This window comes from Bubalus kerabau, chromosome 3 (genome assembly GCF_029407905.1).
Source record: "Bubalus kerabau isolate K-KA32 ecotype Philippines breed swamp buffalo chromosome 3, PCC_UOA_SB_1v2, whole genome shotgun sequence".
Classification (NCBI taxonomy): Eukaryota; Metazoa; Chordata; class Mammalia; order Artiodactyla; family Bovidae; genus Bubalus; species Bubalus kerabau.
Window position 1 is genome coordinate 23673584 of NC_073626.1, and position 22607 is coordinate 23696190.

The window sequence follows — 22607 nt, forward strand, 5'->3', positions numbered from 1 at the left end:
GGAGAGGTAGCACCATTGGTTCTGTGTTACGAGTATGTGCCATGCTCATATGGAGCTGGCTGTGGGGCTGGTGGGGGAGCCGGTTGTTGGTTAAGAAGATTCTTAACAGGAAATGGCTGTAAGCATGGAAGGTAGTCAGGGTGGAATAGAACTGTCCTGCCCTCCATCTCCCAAGAAAAGAGAGCCCTAAGGCCCAGGCCAGAGTTAAGCCTCTTGTCTTAGGGGAGGAAGGTCTCCTTTGTCTTGAAGAGAAACCTTAGAGTGGAGAAGGCAGGGAAGCCCAAACCTCAGAGCTGTGGAGAGCGCACCGTGCTCTTCTTTGCCAGGAGGAGGGGCAGGGGTGGGAGGTAAATATTTGACCAGCTGGCCTTCTGTGTATTAAAAATGGGCCATTTACCAGTACTGGTGGGGCAGGACCTGTTCCCCAATCAAGCCTGGGAAATATAGAAGGGGAGGGATCCCTGGGGGAAGTACTGAGATAGCCGAGGGGGAGGAGCATCCCAAGATGGGGGAAGGAGGTTCAGGAACTCTGCTTTGGGCATGGATGTGGAAACGAGGCCAGTTGAGGTCCTATTTGGAGAATATGGAGGGAGGTCCGGGGTGCTTCTCAATACACTTGCCCAGTGGGCACGGGCAGGATCCCTGGAATGAGTACGGATGTCCGTGCTCATTTGGGCCAGGCCAGAACGGGGGTTGTGGCCTAGCTTCTCAGCCTTCCGCAGGCACGATGCGGAGCTGGGCGCGGGCGTCGCGGGTGCACAGCAGCGGGAAGACGCGCTCCCCGAGGGGACCGGGCGCCTGGAAGGCGAAAAGCAAGTCGAGGGAGCGGCCGTCGTAGAAGGCCACACGGCCCCTCTCCCAGTCCAAGTCCACACGGATGCGCCGCGGCGGGGGCCTGGCACCGCCCAGCGGGGTGGGCTCTGGGGCGGTGAGCGCCCACAGCCGGCTGCCGCGGCCCTCCACGGCCCACACGGCCCCCGCGGGGCACAGCCCTACTCGGCCCTTGCGTCGCACCGACTCCCCGGCCGCGCCCAGGGCGTAGAGGCTCTCCCCATCGTCCTCATCCTCTCCGGAAGAGTCTCCTCGGGAGGCGGCGTCCGCGGTCTCCACCTCCCAGCAGTGGCGGCCAGCCCCGAAGCCTTGCGCGCCCAGCACCGCTGGAAGCTGATCGAAGCGCGCCGGGCCATCGGGGGGCGCCGGTGTCCCCGGTGGGGCCAGTCGGACGCTGCGGCGGTCCTCAGAGACGAGCAGGCGGCGGTGTGCGGTGCCAGGATCCAAGGTCAGGTCGGCTGGGGAGAGGAAGGCACGAGGAAGACCGTGTGAGAGGGCTTTCCCAGGCAGAGGCGGGGGCGGACGCAAGAGGCTCACAACAGCGCTCTACAAAGGCGGCTGTAGGACCACCGAGGGTGAAGGCGAATGAAGAGTAGGCCTGGGCGAGACCCCGCCAGCGCTGATGGGCCACTTCCTTCTGGAGAGTTGGGCCTGGAGAAGGACCCTGCCGGCCCAGGGCAGGGGCATAGCGCAGAGGTTCAATGAGGGGTTGCCTGGGTTGTGAACTTGGAGGGAGTGAAGCTGGACTGACTTCTTGGGAGCCAGGAGGACCGATAAGTCAATCTGCAGCATCTGGGGCAGGGCTTGGGAGCTGGGTCCACAGGATGGGAAAGGTGGAGCTCAAGAGGAGGACAGATACCAGAAACCAGCACCCCAAGTGAGGGGGTGGGCAGAGGGAGGAATCCGAAGTATCCTGAGAAACCAGCCCACCACCCACGGGAATAGGTGGGAGTAGACAGGCCTAGTTCTACAGGGAGGGTGGGGTGGAGGAGAGAGAAGGCAGTGATAGCCAAGGGACCAGAAAGAATTAGTCCTTGACCTTGTGTGTTTGGGGTGCTTTGAAGAAAGATTTCTGGACTAGGGGTACTAGAAGCCATCTGGGTTGGTGGGATGGTGGGTGTCCAACAGGGTGGACCACCTTCTCTAGGCAGTTTAAAGAGGGGCAGAGGACAGCCATGGGAGTGATGGAAGGAACTCCCCAGAAGCTGCAGAGAAGGCCCAGAGCCCCAGGGGCAAGGAGACACGTGAGTTCCGGGACACTTCTGGAAGGGAGTGATGAGAAGTGGTGGCAGCAGAGATTGGACTTCCAGGGGTCTGTTGTGTGAGTGTATGAACAGGAAAGGGGAGAATGGCTGAAACATAAGGGTTAAGGCTTGACCTTGTTATGGGTTAAATCGTGTTCTCCCCACCCCCCCAAAATATGAAGTCCCCCCAAGACCTCAGAATTTGACTGTATTTGGAAAGAGAATCTTTATAAAGGTAATCAAGTTAAAATGAGGTCATTAGGGTGGACCCTAATCCAATATAACCCATGTCCTTATAAAAAGGAAAGTTTGGACCCAAAAAGTGTGTATAGAGGGAAGTGTGTCTAGAGGAAAGACACAGGGAGAATGTCATCCACAGGCCAAGGAACACCTGAAGCTACCAGAAGCTAAGAGAGAAGTCCTGGAACAGATTCTCCCTTTCAGTGATCAGAAAGAACCAATGCTGTTGATACCTGACTTCTATTTCTAGAATAATGAGACACTAAATTTCTGTTAAGCCACTTAGTGTGAGATGCTTGGTTATGGCAGCCCTAGGAAATTAAGAGACATCAAAAAGGACTGGATCATATTTGAGAAAAGGGAACAAACTGAAAAGTCTCTCATTTAGTTCCCTCTCTTCTACCCTCCTTACCCGTCAGTCTGTGAAGCATGTTTTTGACCACTGGGTAATCTTCAGGGAGCTCATCCTCTGAGTTAGATGCCTTGGGTGTTGGGGCATCAAACCTGGAGGGATGAGGGAGAAGAGTCAAGAAATTGATAGACACCCTCTGCCCTCTGATGCCTGCACCCCTCCCCAACTCACATCTCTGGGGCAGAAAAGGGTGAGGCCAACCCAGGAAACCTCTCTGGGAGTGGGGACAAAGCTGTGGTTCCCGTGACAGGTGATGGATGTGGCCGCTGGTAGTGGAAAGGAAGAAACAGTAAAAATGGAACTCACCTTCTCCATGTCATCTTCATATCCTGGAGTGGACAGAAAAAAACATGGGTGTGAGCTCTGGGCTTCATCCTGAGGGGAGCTCCCCACCCTCAGGTGGCTGGGTCTGTTCTGGTGAGGGCCCTGTCCGCATCTCAAAGTGATCTCCCATCTTTAGCCCCATGTGCTCCTTATTCCTCTCACTCTCCCCTTCTTCTTGCATGACCTTTCCTTCCTGTCCATCACCACTTTCTCATCCCCCTAATTCCAACCCCCACCATCCACCTCCCTCGCTCCAGAGCCACTCAGTTCCCCTTCCCTAGTGTCATCCCGGCCTTTTTCTGCTCCCAGAGTCCTCACCTTTCCCTGCTTCCTCCCCACCTCCCTTCTCTGTGCCAATGCCCCTATACTCATCCACCTTCCTGAGGGTCTATCCCAGATAAACATCCAGCTTTATCCATCACAGAGACCAAACACATACCTAGAGTCCTTAGGCTAAGAGTTCGTTAACTGAAGTCTTATAATAAAACCGCTTCCCCTCTTGCTATAAAAGCCCAGTGGCGTTTATTGGGTCTTTTGTTCTGGGTCTCTCTACCCTGACCATGGAGGCAGCTGGACTTGGATGTGTCCCAGAAGGCCCCGCCGACCTGCAGGGCACCTTGGGAGCCGGTAGAGGGCGTGGGATGCTCCCTCTCCAAATTCTAGGATTCCCTTTTTCCACGTCTCTGTCCAGTGGGGAAGATTGGGGCAGACCAGAGGGATGGTGAAGGGGAGAGAGGAAAGACAACTTGTCTAGTTATGCCAATTACACAGAGACTAATTAGGTATATGTAGACTTCAAAGGGCGGAAACAAGACTCTAGACCGGCTCGGCGGCTGGCGAGAAGCCAGGAGGGAATCCGGGGCGCCTGGGGGTCGAGAAAGGGAACGGGGATGGTTGACCGCCAAGGAGTCAGAGGCCCAGGAGGGACGCGGGAGAGTGGCAGGGTGGGCGATCAGGGTAGGAAGTGGAGAGGAGCCAGGGGTCCCCAGGTTGTTCTCCCAGACCTTGCCTCCACCCGTGTCCTCCTCTGCCTGGGGCCCTGGGAGGAGCTGAGAACAACAATAACAAACAACACAGCAAGGTCTAGACCGGAGCGCGGGGACCTACCTCAGGACGCTGCAGGAAAGTTTGGACCTGCGTCTCTTCTTCCCTCCTTTTGACAGCCCCCCTCCTTCTCTCCTCCACTCCCGCTTTTTCTCCGCCCTCCCTCCTGCTCCTCCTCCCCTGGGCGAGTTTCGATCTCCCTCACTAACCTCCCAGGCCCCCAGATCGCTCCCGCCCCCGTCTGCTTCCTCCCCTTTCCTCCCCGCCGGGCCTCCTCCTCACTGGCGCCCAGTGGCGTCTTTCCCAGCTTCCCAGTTCGCGCGCTCTTCGCAGGCCCTCGGGGGTCTCCCCGCGTTCTGTCTAGTGCCCCAGCCCCTTCTCTGCCTCCCTAACCCGTTCCCTCCAGCCCCTCTAACAAGAGCCGGGCATCCATCCAGCCCCCTTGGCTTTGGGCACAGCGTCAACTCCTTCCCGCCGTGCGTCCCGGCACCTCTCAGTTGACAGCCGCCTCCCCCTCGTCCTCAGCTGGACTCTTCCCAACTCCTTTTGCCTAAACTTCCAGAAGGGCCCCGGGTCGGGAGTTGCTGTTCTCCCCAGCCGATCGCCCCTTCCGCGGACAGCTGCGGACTCGCGAAGCGCACCCCGCCTCACCTCTCCCTGCGGGTCCAGGCAGCCCATGGTAGGGATGCGCCCGCCTCGGCGTTTCCCAGCGCGGGCCCCGGGCTCGGCCAGCTTCTCCCGCAGCCCGCGGCTGATGCGCACCTCCACCGCCAGCCGCACGTTAGACCTCAGGCTGCGGCGGGGGCACGGCAGGCCGCAGCACGGACAGGCGGTGGGGGGCGTCTCGGGGCCGGTCGCAGGCGGGGTCCCCCAGCGGCGGGCCAGGCACGCGCGGCAGAAGCTGTGCTCACACGCCAGGAGCACCGGGTCCTCGAAGGGACCCCCGCACAGCGGGCACGTCGCCAGCTGCTCCAGACGCTCCACCAGCCCCGGTCCCAGAAGCTCGGACGCCTCCATGGGGAGCCAGCGCCCGGGCGCCGTCCCCTCTGCGACCACCGCGACCGCCTTCGGGTGCGCAGATGGCGGTGCGCGTCGGCTGCTGGCTGCGTCTCTGCCCCGCTCTCCGCCTCCCGCATTAACTTTCTGACGCTTTCCTGGGATCGCCTCCGTCAACCAGTCTGTCGCCGCCAATCTCCCCACCACGTCAGGCTTTATAGGGAGGGAGGAGGCCCCTGCGGGAGGTAAACATCAGGCCTTGCGTAACACCCCATCTGGTTCTCCCGCTTCCCGGTAAGGTTCGGGGGAGGAGGGTGGAAGGGACACCTAGGTCTCGACCCGAGCAGGTGGTCGCTAGGAGGCGCTCTGGGGGCAAGGTAGCAAAGTAGCAAGGTGTGGGGTGCGTAGCCCGTGACACCACCACCCCAACCTCCCTCAAGAGCCGGGATCTCGTCTTCCCCTTGGCCTGCAGTGTGCAGGTGGGCAGGATGCCCAGGCTTGCTTTTGGTATGTGTGCCCACATCGCCAGGGTATGAGTCATTCCAGGTGGCTGGCACACCTACATCTGGGGGGCTGGGGGCACTGAAGACAGATCTGGTTTGTGTGGCTTTGGCAGGCCTCTGAGCGCTGGCGAGTGACTGTCATTCCAGGAGCCTCTCTCCATCTGCCTGCCTTACCTATTAAGGGCTTAAGAACATCGAAGCTTTGGGGTAAGGGGTGGGAAGCAGGCGCCCACATTCCTGCCTCAAGGAGTCCGGGTCGGGTTTTCTCCGTTCTACCTCTGGCTGGCTCCCAGGCCTCTCTTGTTTCTTCCTCTCTCTCTCTTTCTACTTGTTTCTGTCTCTTTTCCCTGTGTATGTTTTTATTTCCACTTTTCTCTCCTCTCCTTCTTTGATGTGTACCCAAAGGTTATCTATTTTCACTCTTTTGGTCAACTGAGGCCCAGACAGCTGGCATTGTCAAGGTCACACAGGTGATGACCCAAAATGAAGCCATACCCAGATCTTCTGTTTTATGGCCTTGCTGTGACTCCACCCTGCCCCTCTTTAATTTCAGATCCCTAGAGTCAGTTCAGTTCAGTCACTCAGTTGTGTCCGACTCTTTGTGACCCCATGAATTGCAGCTTGCCAGGCCTCCCTGTCCATCACCAACTCCCGGAGTTCACTCAAACTCACATCCATCGAGTCGGTGATGCCATCCAGCCATCTTATCCTCTGTCATCCCCTTTTCCTCCTGCCCCCAATCCCTCCCAGCATCAGAGTCTTTTCCAATGAGTCAACTCTTTGCATGGAACTCCCTTCTATATTTTTTTTAAATTTATTTATTTATTTATTTATTTTTGACTGCGCTGGGTCTTCGTTACTGCACACAGTCCATCTCTAGCTTCAGTGAGCAGGCTTCTCATTGCAGTGTCTTCTTTTGTTGTGGGGCCCAGGCTCTAGGCGCATGGGCTTCAGTGGTTGTGGCCTCTGGGCTCTAGAGCACAGTCTCAGTAGTTGTGGCACAGGAGGCTTAGTTGTCCCATGGCATGTGGAATCTTCCCAGACCAGGGATCGAACCTATGTCCCCTGCATTGACAGATGAATTCTTAATCACTGGACCACCAGGAAAGTCTTCTCTTCTACGTTCTGATTTTTTCTTTTTTTTGGATTTTTCCTCATGCCCTGTTCCATTATCTCCATCTCTGTCTCTCTCCTCCTCCACCCTCCTCTTCTCTCCCCCTCATCTTAGTTCCTCTGCCTCTCTCATGCTAGGCCTTTCTGTCTGGGTACTCCTGGGGGGTTGTGAATAAGTAAACATTCAGATGTCTACAACTGCAATCACACACTGTTGCACAAACATGTGTGCACATCCAGCAATGTCTAAATGCCCCCAAATGCACAGCCCTAATAGGCAGATACCCTCATACAATGCAAAACCACACATATGCCACAAATGGTCTCATACACACTATATCACTGGGATGGACACCCGGATTATTTAGGAACAGATAGACATACTGGAAGAAAACATGCAAAGACACTCTGTCATTAGTTTTGTTGTAAACAAGAACAACAATACAACAACAGTAAGTCTTTATGGAGCAGAAGCAGGTTATTAGGCAACCCCTCCAGGCATCCTTCTCACCCTTTACTTATCAGGGAGACACTCAAACATGACACTCTGATAAACACAGTACACAAACGAACACACATACACTCATCTTGAAACAAATCTCCCAGCTCCCTGCCCATAAAATGCACAGCTACGCAATCAAATGGCTACAGATATGACCAAAATCTATGTTGTGAAATGGACTTCCATGTTATAATAGGAAGAATAACGATCCCCCCAGAGATGCCCATGTTCTAATTCCTGTGAACATGTTACCTTATGTGGCAGAGGGGAATTAAGCTTGCAGATGGAATTAAGGTTGCTAATCAGTTGAGTTTTAAGTCATAAGATTATTCTAGATTATTCAAGGTCCTTAAAAGTGGAGGACAGGGCCTTCCCTGGCAGTCCAGTGATTAAGGCTCCACACTTGCACTGCTGGGAATGTGGGTTGGACACCTGGTCAGGGAACTAAGAATTGGTATGCATTGTGGTGTGGCCAAAAAAGGTGGAGGACAGAAGCAGAAGAGGACAATCTTCCTCTTTGGATTAAAGAGTCAGGAGAGTACTCAGCCTGACACTGCTGGCTTTGAAGACTGAGGATGGGGAGCCGTGAGCAAAGGAAGTAGGTGGCCACGAGACACCGGAGAAGGCAAGGAGATGGATTCCAGATGGAGTCCAGCACTCTGACACCCTGTAAGACCCATTTTAGGCTTCTGAACTACAGAACTATAAGATAACAAATGTGTGTTGTTTCACAGATTTCAAACAAAAGTTCGTGATAATTTGTCTTTAAATTTAATTAAATTAATTTACTTTTTGGTTGCACTCAGTCTTTGTTGCTGCGTGCCAGCTTTCTCTAGTTGCTGGTGAGCAGGGGTTACTCTCTTATTGTAGAGCATGGGCTCTAGATCACATGAGCTTCAGTGGTTCAGTAGTTTCACCGCCAGGAAATGTCTCACTTTTCAAGACTTTATCCCTTCCTTGCTAGAATCTCCAACAACTCTACACTTGATCCTCTAATTCTCCCTTGGTTTATTCTATTTTCAGAGAAGCGGTTGGACAGAGCTGATTTTTGGTGTGTTGGCTTGGCTTGCTCTAGTTGACCATGACTGCATCCTGCCTCTTGGTTAGCACCACATCTTCTTAATACAGGTGTCTCCTACATAACTCTACCTACCCCTTTCCAACTCCATCCAGGATATCTGCTTGTGATGCCGCCAAATGTTGTAGTTAGACACCCGTGCGTGGCAGTGAAGATGCTAGAGGTGGGAAGGCCTTGCATAATTCTCTCATTTCTTTTCCACCTCTTCCTTTTTTTCTTCTTTTGTTTATTTTTCAGTCTATCTCTTCCCATGTCAGTACATCCCATCTTTTTTTTTTTTTTTTATTGCTTTGCTAGGCAAAAGGAGACCCACCAGCTTCTGCCTTGAAAAACTATGTATCTCCAACATCCCCATGTTATTAAAGAGCCTACAAGTCTTTAGGAGCCTTGGAGGGGAAGAGGCAGGTATGAAAAGGTGTTTGGGAGACTGATGACAAGCCAGCCATGGCCCCTGCCCTTAGGAAGTATGATAAGGTGGGTAAACTATATCCATCATCATCCTTAATCTGCCATTACTGAATCAGGGAGTGTGACGAAACAAATGAGGTATCTCCATCATCGACCAAGATCTGTCACTGCCAAATTGTAAAGGTGTGCTGAAGGGAGAAGAGTGAGTGGAGGGTTTTGTTTATAGGTCAGAGAATGAGTGGAAACTATTTCAGGAAGGCTTCCTGGAGGAGGTGGCTTGTAAATGAAGGATGGGTTGGGTTGAGTTGGAGAGAAATGAAAAAGCCTGAACAAAGCATGTGAAGCATCTTGGAGGAAAAAACTGAAAGTGGGAAAAGAGGCCCAGGGGTAAAGAGCATTGATGAAGAAAACCATTATTCTTTCTCAATTCCCACTCACTATACTCCTTCCCAAAGAGTTTCTGCAGCCTTGATTCCTTCCAGAAATACTTTTTTTAGAAAAAAAAAAAAAAGACTGCTGTTTACAATGTGCTTTAACATGACTGATCCTAATAGAGCACGGTGGCTTTCCTATTCAATGGCTCCAAGAACTCTGGGTAAAACATCTTCTGAGGCTCAGGGCAGCCTCAGGAAGTATGAATTTAAGACAGACATCAAGGACAAAGATTAGGTCAGATTAAATGAGAAATCTTGATGCTCAAAAATGTGACCAGGGTTATATAGGACTGTCATCCATATTGCCTGATCTCTTGTTTAGCCGTTTATCAGCTGTGGGGTTGAGAATCCAGATATTTTACAGTGACAACTCAGATTCCAGCATGGTAAGGGATTTGCCTGGGCTCAAACAGCGGGTTAGAGGCAGAAGTGGGAGTGAAATTCAGATTTCCCACCTCCGAATTCTATGCTCTTTCCCTTAAGCATTACTTCCTGTCTTCTGAGATTTTATTTTCCCTGCCGGAAGCCTCCTTTATCCCTCTCCCTTTAAATCCATGCTTAAGGCTAACAGTTTCTCCCAGATGTTGCCTCTCCTTCAAGTTCATTCAGGATGCCCTTTTATTCTCTTTCCTTCTGATAACCCTCCATTAATATCACTGACATTTCTTTATCTGTCCTTTAAATTCCCCCTTAGACATTCACTAATCATTTTTCTCTTAGTGTCCCCTAGGCCTTAAGAGCTGCTTTCATTAAGCATCTGAGCTTTAAGAGCTGCACATTCATTCATCCATTCATTTAATCATTCAGCAACTATTTATGAAGCAGTCAGGAAGATCCCCTGGAGAAGGGAATGGTTACCCACTCTAGTATTCTTGCCTAGAGAATCCCATGGACAGAGGAGCCTGATGGGCTACATCCATGGGGTCACAAACAATTGTACATGACTGAGTGACTAACACAACATTCTATATGTCAAACACTGTTCTAGGAGTGAGGATACACTGGTGAACAAGCCAGCCATGGTCCCTTATCCTCTGGCAATTTAGATCTTATTGGGAAAGATCAACAATAAGCAAGTAAACAAATAAATTAACAAGATAATTATAGATGTCATAAGTTATTTGGAGAATATAAAGTGGATAATATAAGAGGAATTAACTGGAGGAGATGTTCACTGCTTTTAATAGGCTGTTAGAAAAAACTTCTCTGAGGAGGTGACATTTAAGCTGAGCTCTGACTGATGAGAGAGAGCCAGAAGTAAAAAGTTGGGGGGAGAGCTTTCTAGGCAGCAGGCACAGTAGGTGCAAAGGCCCTGCAGAAGGAAAGCTCTTGATGAAGATGGCATGCTATGAGGTGTGACAAGAATGGTATAAAGAGACACTGGAGAGATACTAAGAACCAAGCTGTGCAGGGCCTTAGGGATCAGATTAGAAGTTGGGTTTGGTTCTACAAATTGCAATGCCACTGAAGGGCTTTAAGTGGTGGTGGGGGGGATTATAGGGTCCAATTTATGTATTTAGACATTCCCTTTCGCCTAGTCATCTTTTCATTTCCTTTTTTAACTCTTGTCCTCCTTCAATGTATTCACGATCAGCATCTTGGAACTTCCCTGGATGTCCAGTGGTTAAGACTCTGTGCTTTCACTGCAGTGGGCGTGAGTTTGATCCCTGGTAGGGGAAACAAGATGCCACCTGCTGCCTGGCACAACCAAAAAAAAAATTGAGCATCTCATTGAAGAATGAGTCTTCCAAACTAACAATGTATTAACCTGTGCAGTGCACCAAATGTAGCTAATTCAATTCTGATTGCTTCCTCTATTACAGAGATTTGTATAACCTTAGAGTTGAAAGGGGCCTGTCTTCAGGCAGCTTAGAGTCTGTGGGTGAGAGGAATACTGTCTAGTCACACAATGTACACAAACTGTGATATGAAGGGAAAGAACAGGGTGATGAGAACTGTACCAGGAAGGCCTCCGTGCAGGCAGAGGAAACCTCTCTGGGTATTTTAAGCAAGGGATTTAATTCAGGGAACCAGTTGACAAGAAAATCGTTGAAAAACCTGGAGAATTAAGAGTCAAGAGGTCCTAACTGGGCGATTGACTTCAAGGTCAATCACCAGAGATCAGAAATGCTGCAGTCACTCCCCCAACTGGCCTACTGCCACGAACCTCTCATGTTTATTGAAGCTTGTCCACCTGAGCATCTGTTACAGGAAAATGGCTTCCCCCTCACTTCTGCCTTTCAAATATCGTACAAATACATCTAATTGGCCAACCTTAATTCTGGTTCAGAACCCAGCTGCAAAAATTTCTGAGAAATAGTTTTCTACTTCCCAACCAAACAGAATGGAAATAAAGCCAATCCATATCTAGAGTTGCAAGGTAAAATACTAGCAAATTTGAATTTCAGATAAATGATGAATTTTTAAAAACTATTTAGTTCAGTTCAGTTCCGTCGCTCAGTCGTGTCCGACTCTTTGTGACCCCCTGAATTGCAGCACGCCAGGCCTCCCTGTTCATCATCAACTCCCGGAGTTATTTAAGTATCTTCCAAATATGTTTGGGAGCATACTTATACTAAAAAAATTGATTCATTATTTATCTGAAATTCAGATTTCAAGTAGGTGTCTTGTATTTGTACTTGCTAAATCTGGCAACTCTTTAAAGATCCAGCACAGAGACTGATAGCAGGGGGCTCTAGTTTAGATGAGGGGCTGAGGAAGTGCTCTCTGAGGAGGTGACATTTAAGAGGGTAACTGAGAGATGAATAAGAGTTCATTAAGCACAGAATAGAGGGAAGGGTTTTCCAGGCAGAGGGAACAACTTTGCAAAGACTCTAAGGCAAGAGCAATTGAGGCTAATTTAAATAAAGCTGACCAGTGTTTAGAGCTCAGCACTTTTACTGTCAAGGATGTGGGTTTGATCTCTGGTCCAGGAGTTAAGATCCAGCAAGCTGCACAGCTCAGCCAAAAAATAAATAAAAATTTTAAAAATCCTAAACAAACAAACAAAAGGAAACAAACAAAACAAACCTGGTGTATGGGGAGCAGGGGAGTGAAGATGTTACAAGGTAGATAAAAACTTAGGCAAAGACCAACTGTGCAGAGTCTTAAGTTGTGAGCAGTGGATTAAGGCAAGTAATGGAATGGGAGAGACCCAAGGCCACGACATGCTAGTGACATCCCCTGGAGCTGTGCAAGATGGCCATTTGAAGAGCAAAAACTATTCCAGTACTTTAGGTGAGAGGTGATGATGGCTTCAGTTAGATGGTAGCCAGTGGACTGGGAGATGAGCAGACCAATTTGAAATATATTTTGTAGACAGAACTGAAGAAAGTGTTGGAGTGGTCATTGGAGGGTAAGGGAGAGGAAAATCAGGGGTGAACTCCTAGTTCCTGCAATGGGCAACTGGGTTGATGCAAGAACTATTTAGGGAAACAGGAAAAGCTCTTAAGGAGCTGTGGGAGTTGCAATGGATCACAGGAGAGGAAGGAATGACCAAGTGATGAAATACCTTGTTTCAGTGGGACAAGAGTTCACAACCATTGCCTCTCTCTGCAGAGTGTTTCCTAACATCCACTTACCTGCTACTCCATCTCCTTCACTCCCCGCCTTCTCCTCCATCATTTTCTCTTTCTTACTCTGTCTCTCTCTTTTTTCTTTGTAGTCATCCTATTTTCTGGATGGCAACCCACTCCAGTATTCTTGCCTGGACAATCCCACGGACAGAGGAAACTTGTGGGCTACAGTGGGGGTTACAAGAGTCGGGGTCACAAGAGTCGGACACAACTGAGTGACTTTCGCTTCACTTCACTATTTCCTGGACAGAATCAGAGACTCAACCAGTGAGATGTGTGGAGTGTCGGAAGCAAGAAATGAAAAGGTTTCTCATGCATCTGTGGGCCACAGTTTCCCAGTGGACCTGGCAAACCATTTAGCCTCACTTCCCTGGACCCAGGAAGGGATGAGGCTGGGAAGAGGGAGAAGAACTTGGACTGAAGCGGCTAAGGAGGCATAATTCTCTAGAAGATGGAAAACTAACTGATCTAAATCTCTCATTTTGTACATGTTTGAGGGGGAGGGGAACTGTGCTGTGTGGCATATGGGATCTTAGTTCCCTGACCAGGGATCGAACTGGTGTCCCCTGCTTGGAAGATGGATTCTTAACCACTAGACTGCTAGGGAAGTCTTAATCCCTCATTTTGAACTGAGAATTCTGAGACCTCTGCTCCTTCTGACTAAACTAGGTAAGAACCTGCAGAAACTGAAGGAACACACACATCCTATTTGGAAACAGTGGGGTATTCAAGATTTGATTCAAGTCTTGTTAGTTTTGTGACTATAAAGCAGGAACAACCATACTTATCTCAAAAATTGTTTTAAGGATCAAAGGAAATAATTTATATTAATGTAGTCATCAAAAGGCTATTAAGCACCTACTGTGTGCCAGGTACTGGTGGGAAGTGGGGACTCAGCAGAGAATAAAGCAGATAGGAATCTGCCCCCATGGGAATTACATTCTAATGGGGAAAACAGATACATACCAAATAAGTGAAAAGTATGATAGGTATCATAAAACAACATAAAGCTTGGAAGGAAGATAGAGGTGTTAGATAGAGTGAGTAGGGTTATAACTGCACTAAATAATACTCAAGCAAGGATTTGAAATGGATGAAAGAATGAGCCAATTGCTTATCTGGAGGGAGCATGGTCCAGACTGAGGGAAAATCAGGGGCAAAAGCCTATGATATGTGAGATTTAGCATGAAGGCCATGTGGCTGGGGCAGACAGAGCAGTGGGGAGAGTGGTAGGTAGGCAGAGAGGTGATGGGCTGACTATGTGTGGTCTTGAGGCCACTGTGAGGACTTTCTTTGGTACTGAGTGAGGTGAGCCTAGTAAGGAATGAAGGTGATGAGAAGGGGCTGACTTCTGGATGTGAGCTGATGGAGAGCTGATAAGGTTGCTGCTGAGTTGCATTTGGGGTATGAGAGCAAAACAGGAGTCAGGAATCTCCAAGAGATTTGGCTTAAGTACCTTGGGAGGATGGAACTGCCCTGGACGGAGGTAGGGAAGACCGTGAGGGGCCAGTTTGGGTGCAAAGTCAGGAGTTAAATGGTGGGCATGTAAAGCTGAGCTGCCTATCAGATATTCAGTTGCTTCAGGGTGTTTTTTTGTCTTGTTTTAATTTTTTATTTATGGCTGCACTGGGTCTTCATTGCTGCATGGGCTTTCTCTACTTGTAGTGAGCAGTGGGAGGGGGACTCTTCGTTGTGGTGCTCAGGCGTCTCATTGTGGTGGCTTCTCTCATTGCAGAGCACAGGCTCTAGGCAAGCGGCCTTCAGTAATTGGGTCACATGGGCCCAGTTGCCCCGTGGCATGTGGAATCTTCCCAAAACAGGGAACCCTTGTCCCCTGCATTGGCAGGCAAATTCTCAACCACTTGACCACCAGGGAAGTCCCCAATTGCTTTGTGAACTGTGCAATGTTCATAGAAATAATCAATAATCAATCTATAATAAAAATAGAAGAGTTTTTATTTGAGCCAGATTGAGGACTACAGCCTGGGAAATACAGACTCAAAAGCGTGGATGACAAATGGCAGAGGCTTATAAAGGCAAAACCTCTAAGGTCACACAAGATATTTGTCAAGAATTAGGATTGAAGCTGGCAAGAAGGATTGGTTGGGGTCCAAAATGGTTGCATAGTTGCAAGGGGAGACCTTCAGACCACAAGGTTATACCTAACAGCTGCTAGCAGATACTATTTTGAAAATGGCTGGTGTCCTTGACATTGATCCAGTTCAGAAAATTCGAGTTCTTAGTAATGCGGGAACCTCTTCGAAACAACAGCCATATTGGCCACCTGGTTCCATTTTGAATGCTTGAACCACAATTACTCCATTTTGTTTTTTAGATACATTCTTTTCTTTAATGGTTAAAGCAGATGCATGCTCTACAGGTTGTAAGACTGGGTGTTCTAGTTAACATGAGCTCAAGCAAATCATGCACAAGCCAGAATGACTTCCCCATACCTCAACAAGGCCCAGGTAAGCATATGACATTATGAGCAGTAACAGCACCAAAAAGAATAGTTCATGGTTATATAGAAATTTATAATCTTCAAAGCTTCTTATATTTTTATTTTTAAAATTTCACTAGGAGGGAGGAGGGTTCAGGATGGGGAACACATGTATACCTGTGGCGGATTCATTTTGATATTTGGCAAAACTAATACAGTTATGTAAAGTTTAAAAATAAAATAAAATTTAAAAAAAAAAAGATTTTTTTTTTTTAAAGACTAAAAAAAAAAAAAAAAAATTTCACTAACCACTCCAGGGGCGTTCGTAACAGTCAGCCACAGGGAAGAAACCAAGGCCCAGGCTTGCTTGCCTGGGTCAAAGATTGCAGAAGGCAGAGTCAGGGAGGGCTGGGTTCAAGTGCCTCCTCTCTCAACCTGACTCCTGACTCCCAGGGACAGAGATACAAAGGGAGACACAATGAGAGTCAGAGACAGGGACAGTGAGTCAGAGAGACCAAGTCAGAAACATGAAAGCAAGCGTGAGGCAGAGCAGGGGCACCCTTGAGGGAAACAGTAATACAGAGAATGACCTAGAAAAGCCTAATGAGCTGGAGAGCAGTTGAGATGAGCCCCACGTGCCTCTCAGGTCTTGGTCCACATGACAGACTCTCCCTCCCTCCCTTCCTTCTTTCCAGGTGAGGTGTCACCAAAACATCGCTGGCATGTTGCTGGCATCCGGCCTGCCAATTAGCTCGGGAGCCTCTCCCTTTGACTTCCTCTGGAGCTTCAGATGTGCGCCTACTTCCTCCCTTACCCCCACACTCTCCTCCAGCCCAGTCCTGCCCTGCCCTGCATCTTTGGGAGGCAAACTGGCTTCGAGGGACCTGCGGTCTCTGCGGCTCCCCACAGGAGTCAAGCCCCTCCCGGCGCAGAGCGTGGCATCGCGCATCCTTTTATCTGCCACCTCTGTGCACCTTTGCGAGCGTCAACCGGCCACGCCCGGCGCCCCCGCCCCCAGGGGTGGTGTGTGTGGCCGAGAGGACAGGGAGGGGCTTCAAGGAAGTGGAGGAAAAGGCCCTCCACCAAGGCTCCTGGGATGGCTCCGCGGAAGCTGTGAAGATTCTTCTACACGTAAGAGGAGAAAGGCAAAGGCTGCAGAGACGTCACAGGGCGAATTAGCAGAGAACAGGGCCCACCAAATCAGATGAAGGGGGCCGGAGGGTAAAACCAGAGCGCTGAGAATGAACGGGGAACAGATGGAGAGAGAGACGGTTTCACAGAAGTGACTGGATTTAGGGCGATTTGTCAAAACTAAGTTGCAAATGAGTTTGGAGAAGAGGCAGTAATGACAATTGCTGCTTTCTATAGCTCTTTTGCGTATTTTTAATTTACTTCATCCTCCTGAGGTAGGTTAAGGCTCAGAGAGGTCAAGTGACTTGCCCCAAATGACACAGCTAGTAAGAATCTAAACACTCTCCTTTATCCTTTATACTACAAGTGCAGCTGCTTCTGTATATGTCATATTATATAGAAAAGGAGATTAGACTTTTAGGTACTTGGAGATTTTCATCCAGCAAACATTTATGGGGCCACTGTTATGTGTCAGGCAATGTGCTAAGCCCTAAAGATGCTAAAGCAGTCTGCCTTCAGAAGGTTGAGCTAATCGAGGAGTGATGTGAGCAGTAAGTACAGGACAGCATGGCTGCCCAGATGACTGGGGCTCTTCTCTGGGGGAGGGCAGCTTTCAGGGGGAAGTGACACCATCTGATCTTGGAAGAAGGAAAGTATTTCCCTAGTGGATGGTGGAGGTGGTGGTGGGAGAGGGCCTTTGAAACATAAGCAAGCAAACACAGTCTGGGAGAGCTCCCAAGAGTTGAGTGAGTTCAAAGAGAACAAGGGATGTGGAGGGAATTGGATGGAGTTCAGTGACATTTAATTCATGATGGATTTAAAACCATTGCCTAGCTCTAGTCAGGGTTGAGGAGGGATCTTACAACTATACTGTTAAGGGATAGTGAGAGTGCTTCTCCATTATGTTGGAGTAATAGGAACTTAAATGAAGTAATGAAACATTCGTTGACCATTTCTAGGTGCCAAAGAGCAGGCAAAGCACTTTCACATACATTATCTCATTTAATTCATGGAGCCATTAGGAAGGATGAGGACAACTTCTTTGGATCGATTTGTGAAGACCTCTAATACTCAGAGAAGGCAATGGCACCCCATTCCAGTACTCTTGCCTGGAAAATCCCATGGACGGAGGAGCCTGGTGGGCTGCAGTCCATGGGGTCACTGAGGGTTGGACACAACTGAGCAACTTCACTTTCACTTTTCACTTTCATACATTGGAGAAGGAAATGGCAACCCACTCCAGTGTTCTTGCCTGGAGAATCCCAGGGACAGGGGAGCCTGGTGGGCTGCCATCTATGGGGTCCCACAGAGTCGGACACGACTGAAGTGACTTAGCAGCAGCAGCTAATACTCATGGTTTAAAAGTGCAAGATTTTTGCCCTATGAGTTGTGATCCATATTAAAGATACACAGGGAAGGTTTGGTCAGAGGAAACAGGGAGTACAGAGCCAGGGAAGCCCAGGAGAACAAGGTGTGTCTGGAGAATGGCAGGCAGTTGACCTTGGTGAAGATGATGTGTATGGTAAGGATGCTCGTGCCTGGGGCTGGAGCTGGGGCTTGCCATGCAAAAGGCTTAATATTAACCTTGTTCTCCTAGGTGAGTCTCAGAGACTTTTTTCTTTACTTTTAAGATGGTAAAGAATCCACTTGCAATGTGGGAGATCTGGGTTCAATCCCTGGGTTGGGAAGATTCCCTGGAGGAGGGCATGACAAGCCTCCAGTATTCTTGCCTGGAGAATCCCATGGACAGAGGAGCCTAGCAGGCTAAAGTCTATAGCGTTGCAAAGAGTTGACAGGACCGAAGCAACCTGGCCCAGCACACAGCACATAGTTATTATAAAATATTGGCTATATTCCCTGTACAATATATCCTTGTAGCTTATTTTTACATAATAGTTTATACCTCTTAACTCCTTATCCCTGTATTGTCTCCCCACTAGTAACCACTAGTTTGTCCTCAGAGAGTTTTGTTTTGTTTTTTGGCTGTGCTGGGTCTTCCTTGCGATGTGCAGGCTTCTCTAGTTGGCCTGTCTATTTACAGCACACAGTTTTAGTTGCCCCTTGGCATGTAGGGTTTTAGTGCCCCTACCAGGGACTGAACCCGTGCCCCCTGATTTGGAAGATGGATTCTTAACCACTGGACCGACAGGGAAGTCCCCTCAGACAGTTTTTAAGTGGGGAGACACACACTCTGCTGAAGCATGTTGCATCAGACACACTCTGATGAAGCAGGGTTCTGGCTGCAGGTGGAGAATGGACTCAGAGGGCTGCATGGGCTGGACCATGGGAATGGGGAGGAGGAGGAGGAAGGAAGTATGTGAAACTGGTCTGAGGGCATGAGTGGGCAGCAGATCTCTACATTGCTGATGAGGGGGAAAAAGGAACACAAAGCACAGATTATTTTTGGGAATGTGACCGGAGTTATAACTGCACATGAAAAGGCAAATAATGAGTTAATGAGAAAAACCAGCAGCCCCACCCACCTCCACCACTTTCAACTCTTTTAGCTGATTTACTTTTTGGTATGTGCCTCCATATCTGTAAACACGATTATATTATTACTGCATGCTTTTTCAATTTAGGTATTATCTATTGGTTTGCTTTCACAAAAGAAACAGCTTTAAAAAAAAAAAAACCACCAACCTACTTGGTCCACAAACAGATAGCTTCATCATCCCCACTATCCTCACTTTATAGATGTTTTTAAGCTATGTACACACAATTCACATATATATTTCAATGTGTACATAAATATGTATATAGACGCACAGAAAAATGTCCTGAAGGACCACATCAAACTAGGATCCAGGGGGACACTGACTAAAGTAGATTTTCATTGTACCTGTCTGGTTTAAATTTTTTTTTTTTTAGATAAGAAGTGACTTATTAGAATAGGATGCTTGTGAGGCTTACAAGCAGGCAGGCAAGAAATGCCATACTGAGCACTTACTGGACTAGGGTTTTATAAACAAAAGAAAAGTGGGAAGGAGGAGAACTACTTTGTCTTTCTTGAGTAGATGTCATATGTCCATCATCAGCTCCTCCTCCAGGTTAGGCAGAGGAGTTTTCTTGCCCCTACATGGTCCAGCTGGTCCTCAAATTATTGTTTTTTATGTGTGCAGAGAGCATGTCCTAGGAGTCATTGACTTCCTGAGCTCACTGGGCAGGATGTGGGGCTCCTGTTGTTGTTCAGTTGCTCAGTCATGTCCTACTTTTTGCAAGCCATGAACTGTAGCCCGTCAGCCTCCTTTCTCCATGGGATTCTCCAGGCAAAGATACTGGAGTGGGTTGCCATTTCCTCTTCCAGGGGATCCTCCCAACCCACGGATCAATCCACATCTCCAGCAGCTCCTGCATTAGCAGGTGAATTCTTTACCACTGAGTCACCTGGGGAGCCATACATTAATTAATATATGTGTAGTAAAAAAAAAAAAACACTAATCCACACAGCAATAGTAAAAGGTAATTATCATTATCCACAGTTTACAGATGCAAAAACTGAAGCCCAGAGACTTAATTAATTTGTTCAAAGTCTTACAGCAAGCAAGTGGAACTGGTAAAAAACAGACTTGTGCCTGAAGGAAGAGAAGGGACCAGTGCTGGGTCAGGACAGGACATGAAGATGAAAGCCAGGAACTCTAACAGGAGAGGTGCCATCTTTGGCAGAAAGGGATCATGAAGGCAGGAGGTGGGAGGCAGTCATGTGAGAGCTGTGGTTTGGGAGGAGATGTTCAGGGCTCTATGGGAGAGGGGGACTCACTAGATCGTTAGATAGACACCCCGGACTATCCTCCCAGAAGGAGGCAAGGTCATGGCCTCTCTCCTGCCTGTCCTTAAAGAGCATCCCTGGAGAACTCAGGAGCCAGGCATCTGCAGTGAGTCACTGGAATCCAGAAACTGATGGCAAGAGTGAGATCATCAAAGGCAGGGAGCAGAGACAACAAGGCCCTTGGGGTCCAGGGAGCTCAACCAGTCTGGTTAGAGGCCACAGTCACAAAACCAACAAAGAATTCATATCTAATATGTTTTCCTCAGGGCTCGCATGAGTAGGTAAGGGAGTCACTGTGAGGCTGTGATACCAGGCAGGATGACAAACAAAAACAGGCAGACCAAGGAGTCAAGCTGCAGAGTCTCTGTCCTGTGAGAATGCGGGATGTCTGGGGAGCAGGAGTCTGCGAGAGGTCGCAGCCAAGGCCATCTAAGGAAGCTGGCCTCTCCCTCTTCATGACTCAGCTTCACCAGTGCCCAGGGTCACCAGTCCCCTCCCATGGCCATGCGGGTGATGACCATGAGGGTGAATGTGTCTGCCCGGTGACCTGGAATTACATGGTTGAGTTGGCAGTTGGACACTGGAAATAAACTCAAGACTTACTCTGTTTGAAAGTTTCTGGCATTGAACTGGATTCTACACAGGTAAACACATGTGTCCCAACCCCACTAATTCATCCTTCAGCCAGTTCCCCACTTAAACATGGAGAAGCCTCTGACAAAACAGCAGGCTCTGACTTTCAGAAGCTGGCTTGACACTCACAAGCAAACCACGTTATTCTCCTATTAGGCATAAACTATCTTACAAAACAACGACCTCAGATGAGTTCACTCTGAAATCACAAGACAAAGCAAGGCCAGCTCATAATTCTATCTGAGCACAAACAAAAAAACAGTCACTGTGCCACCCACAAAATATCAAGCACTCCTTCCCATGGCCAAAAAAAAATACTATTATTTCTTTCAGTTCAGTTCAGCCGCTCAGTTGTGTCCGACTATTTGTGACCCCATGAATCACAGCACGCCAGGCCTCCCTGTCCATCACCAACTCCCGGAGTTCACTCAGACTCACGTCCATCGAGTCAGTGATGCCATCCAGCCATCTCATCCTCTGTCGTCCCCTTCTCCTCCTGCCCCCAATCCCTCCCAGAATCAGAGTCTTTTCCAATGAGTCAACTCTTTGCATCAGATGGCCAAAGTACTGGAGTTTCAGCTTCAGCATCATTCCTTCCAAAGAAATCCCAGGGCTGATCTTCAGAATGGACTGGCTGGATCTCCTTGCAGTCCAAGGGACTCTCAAGAGTCTTCTCCAACACCACAGTTCCAAAGCATCAATTCTTCGGCGCTCAGCCTTCTTCACAGTCCAACTCTCACATCCATACATGACCACAGGAAAAACCATAGCCTTGACTAGAGGGACCTTTGTTGGCAAAGTAATGTCTCTGCTTTTGAATATGCTATCTAGTTTGGTCATAACTTTCCTTCCAAGGAGTAAGCGTCTTTTAATTTCATGGCTGCAGTCACCATCTGCAGTGATTTTGGAACCCCCAAAAATAAAGTCTGACACTGTTTCCACTATTTCCCCATCTATTTCCCATTAAGTGATGGGACCGGATGCCATGATCTTCGTTTTCTGAATGTTGAGCTTTAAGCCAACTTTTTCACTCTCTTCTTTCACTTTCATCAGGAGGCTTTTTAGTTCCTCTTCACTTTCTGCCATAAGAGTGGTGTCATCTGCATATCTGAGGTTATTGATATTTCTCCCAGCAATCTTGATTCCAGCTTGTGCTTCTTCCAGTCCAGCGTTTCTCATGATGTACTCTGCATATAAGTTAAATAAACAGGGTGACAATATACAGCCTTGACATACTCCTTTTCCCATTTGGAACCAGTCTGTTGTTCCATGTCCAGTTCTAACTGTTGCTTCCTGACCTGCATACAGATTTCTCAAGAGGCAGATCAGGTGGTCTGGTATTCCCATCTCTTTCAGAATTTTCCACAGTTTATTGTGATCCACAAAGTCAAAGGCTTTGGCATAGTCAATAAAGCAGAAATAGATGTTTTTCTGGAACTCTCTTGCTTTTTCGATTATCCAGCGGATGTTGGCAATTTGATCTCTGGTTCCTCTGCCTTCTCTAAAACCAGCTTGAACATCAGGAAGTTCACGGTTCATGTATTGCTGAAGCCTGGTTTGGAGAATTTTGAGCATTACTTTACTAGCGTGTGAGATGAGTGCAATTGTGCGGTAGTTTAAGTATTCTTTGGCATTGCCTTTCTTTGGAATTGGAATGAAAAAGGACCTTTTCCAGTCCTGTGGCCACTGCTGAGTTTTCCAAATTTGCTGGCATATTGAGTGCAGCATGTTCACAGCATCATCTTTCAGGATTTGGAATAGCTTAACTGGAATTCTATCACCTCCACTAGCTTTGTTCGTAGTGATGCTTTCTAAGGCCCACTTGACTTCACATTCCAGGATATCTGGCTCTAGGTCAGTGATCACACCATGGTGATTATCTGGGTCATGAAGATCTTTTTTGTACAGTTCTTCTGTGTATTCTTGCCAC

At 48.5% G+C, this 22607-nt stretch overlaps 1 protein-coding gene across 1 annotated transcript; it reads right to left on the minus strand.

The window, feature by feature from the left end:
* Positions 1-51: 51 nt before the first annotated feature.
* RNF39 (ring finger protein 39) lies at positions 52-5286 on the minus strand. Its single transcript, XM_055570992.1, has 4 exons — positions 4747-5286; positions 3034-3056; positions 2728-2819; positions 52-1289 (listed from the first exon to the last, which is right to left on the minus strand). The coding sequence occupies exons 1-4, from the start codon at positions 5110-5112 to the stop codon at positions 709-711; spliced, it is 1062 nt and encodes a 353-aa protein (XP_055426967.1). The 5' UTR covers positions 5113-5286; the 3' UTR covers positions 52-708.
* Between the last annotated feature and the right edge of the window lie 17321 nt (positions 5287-22607).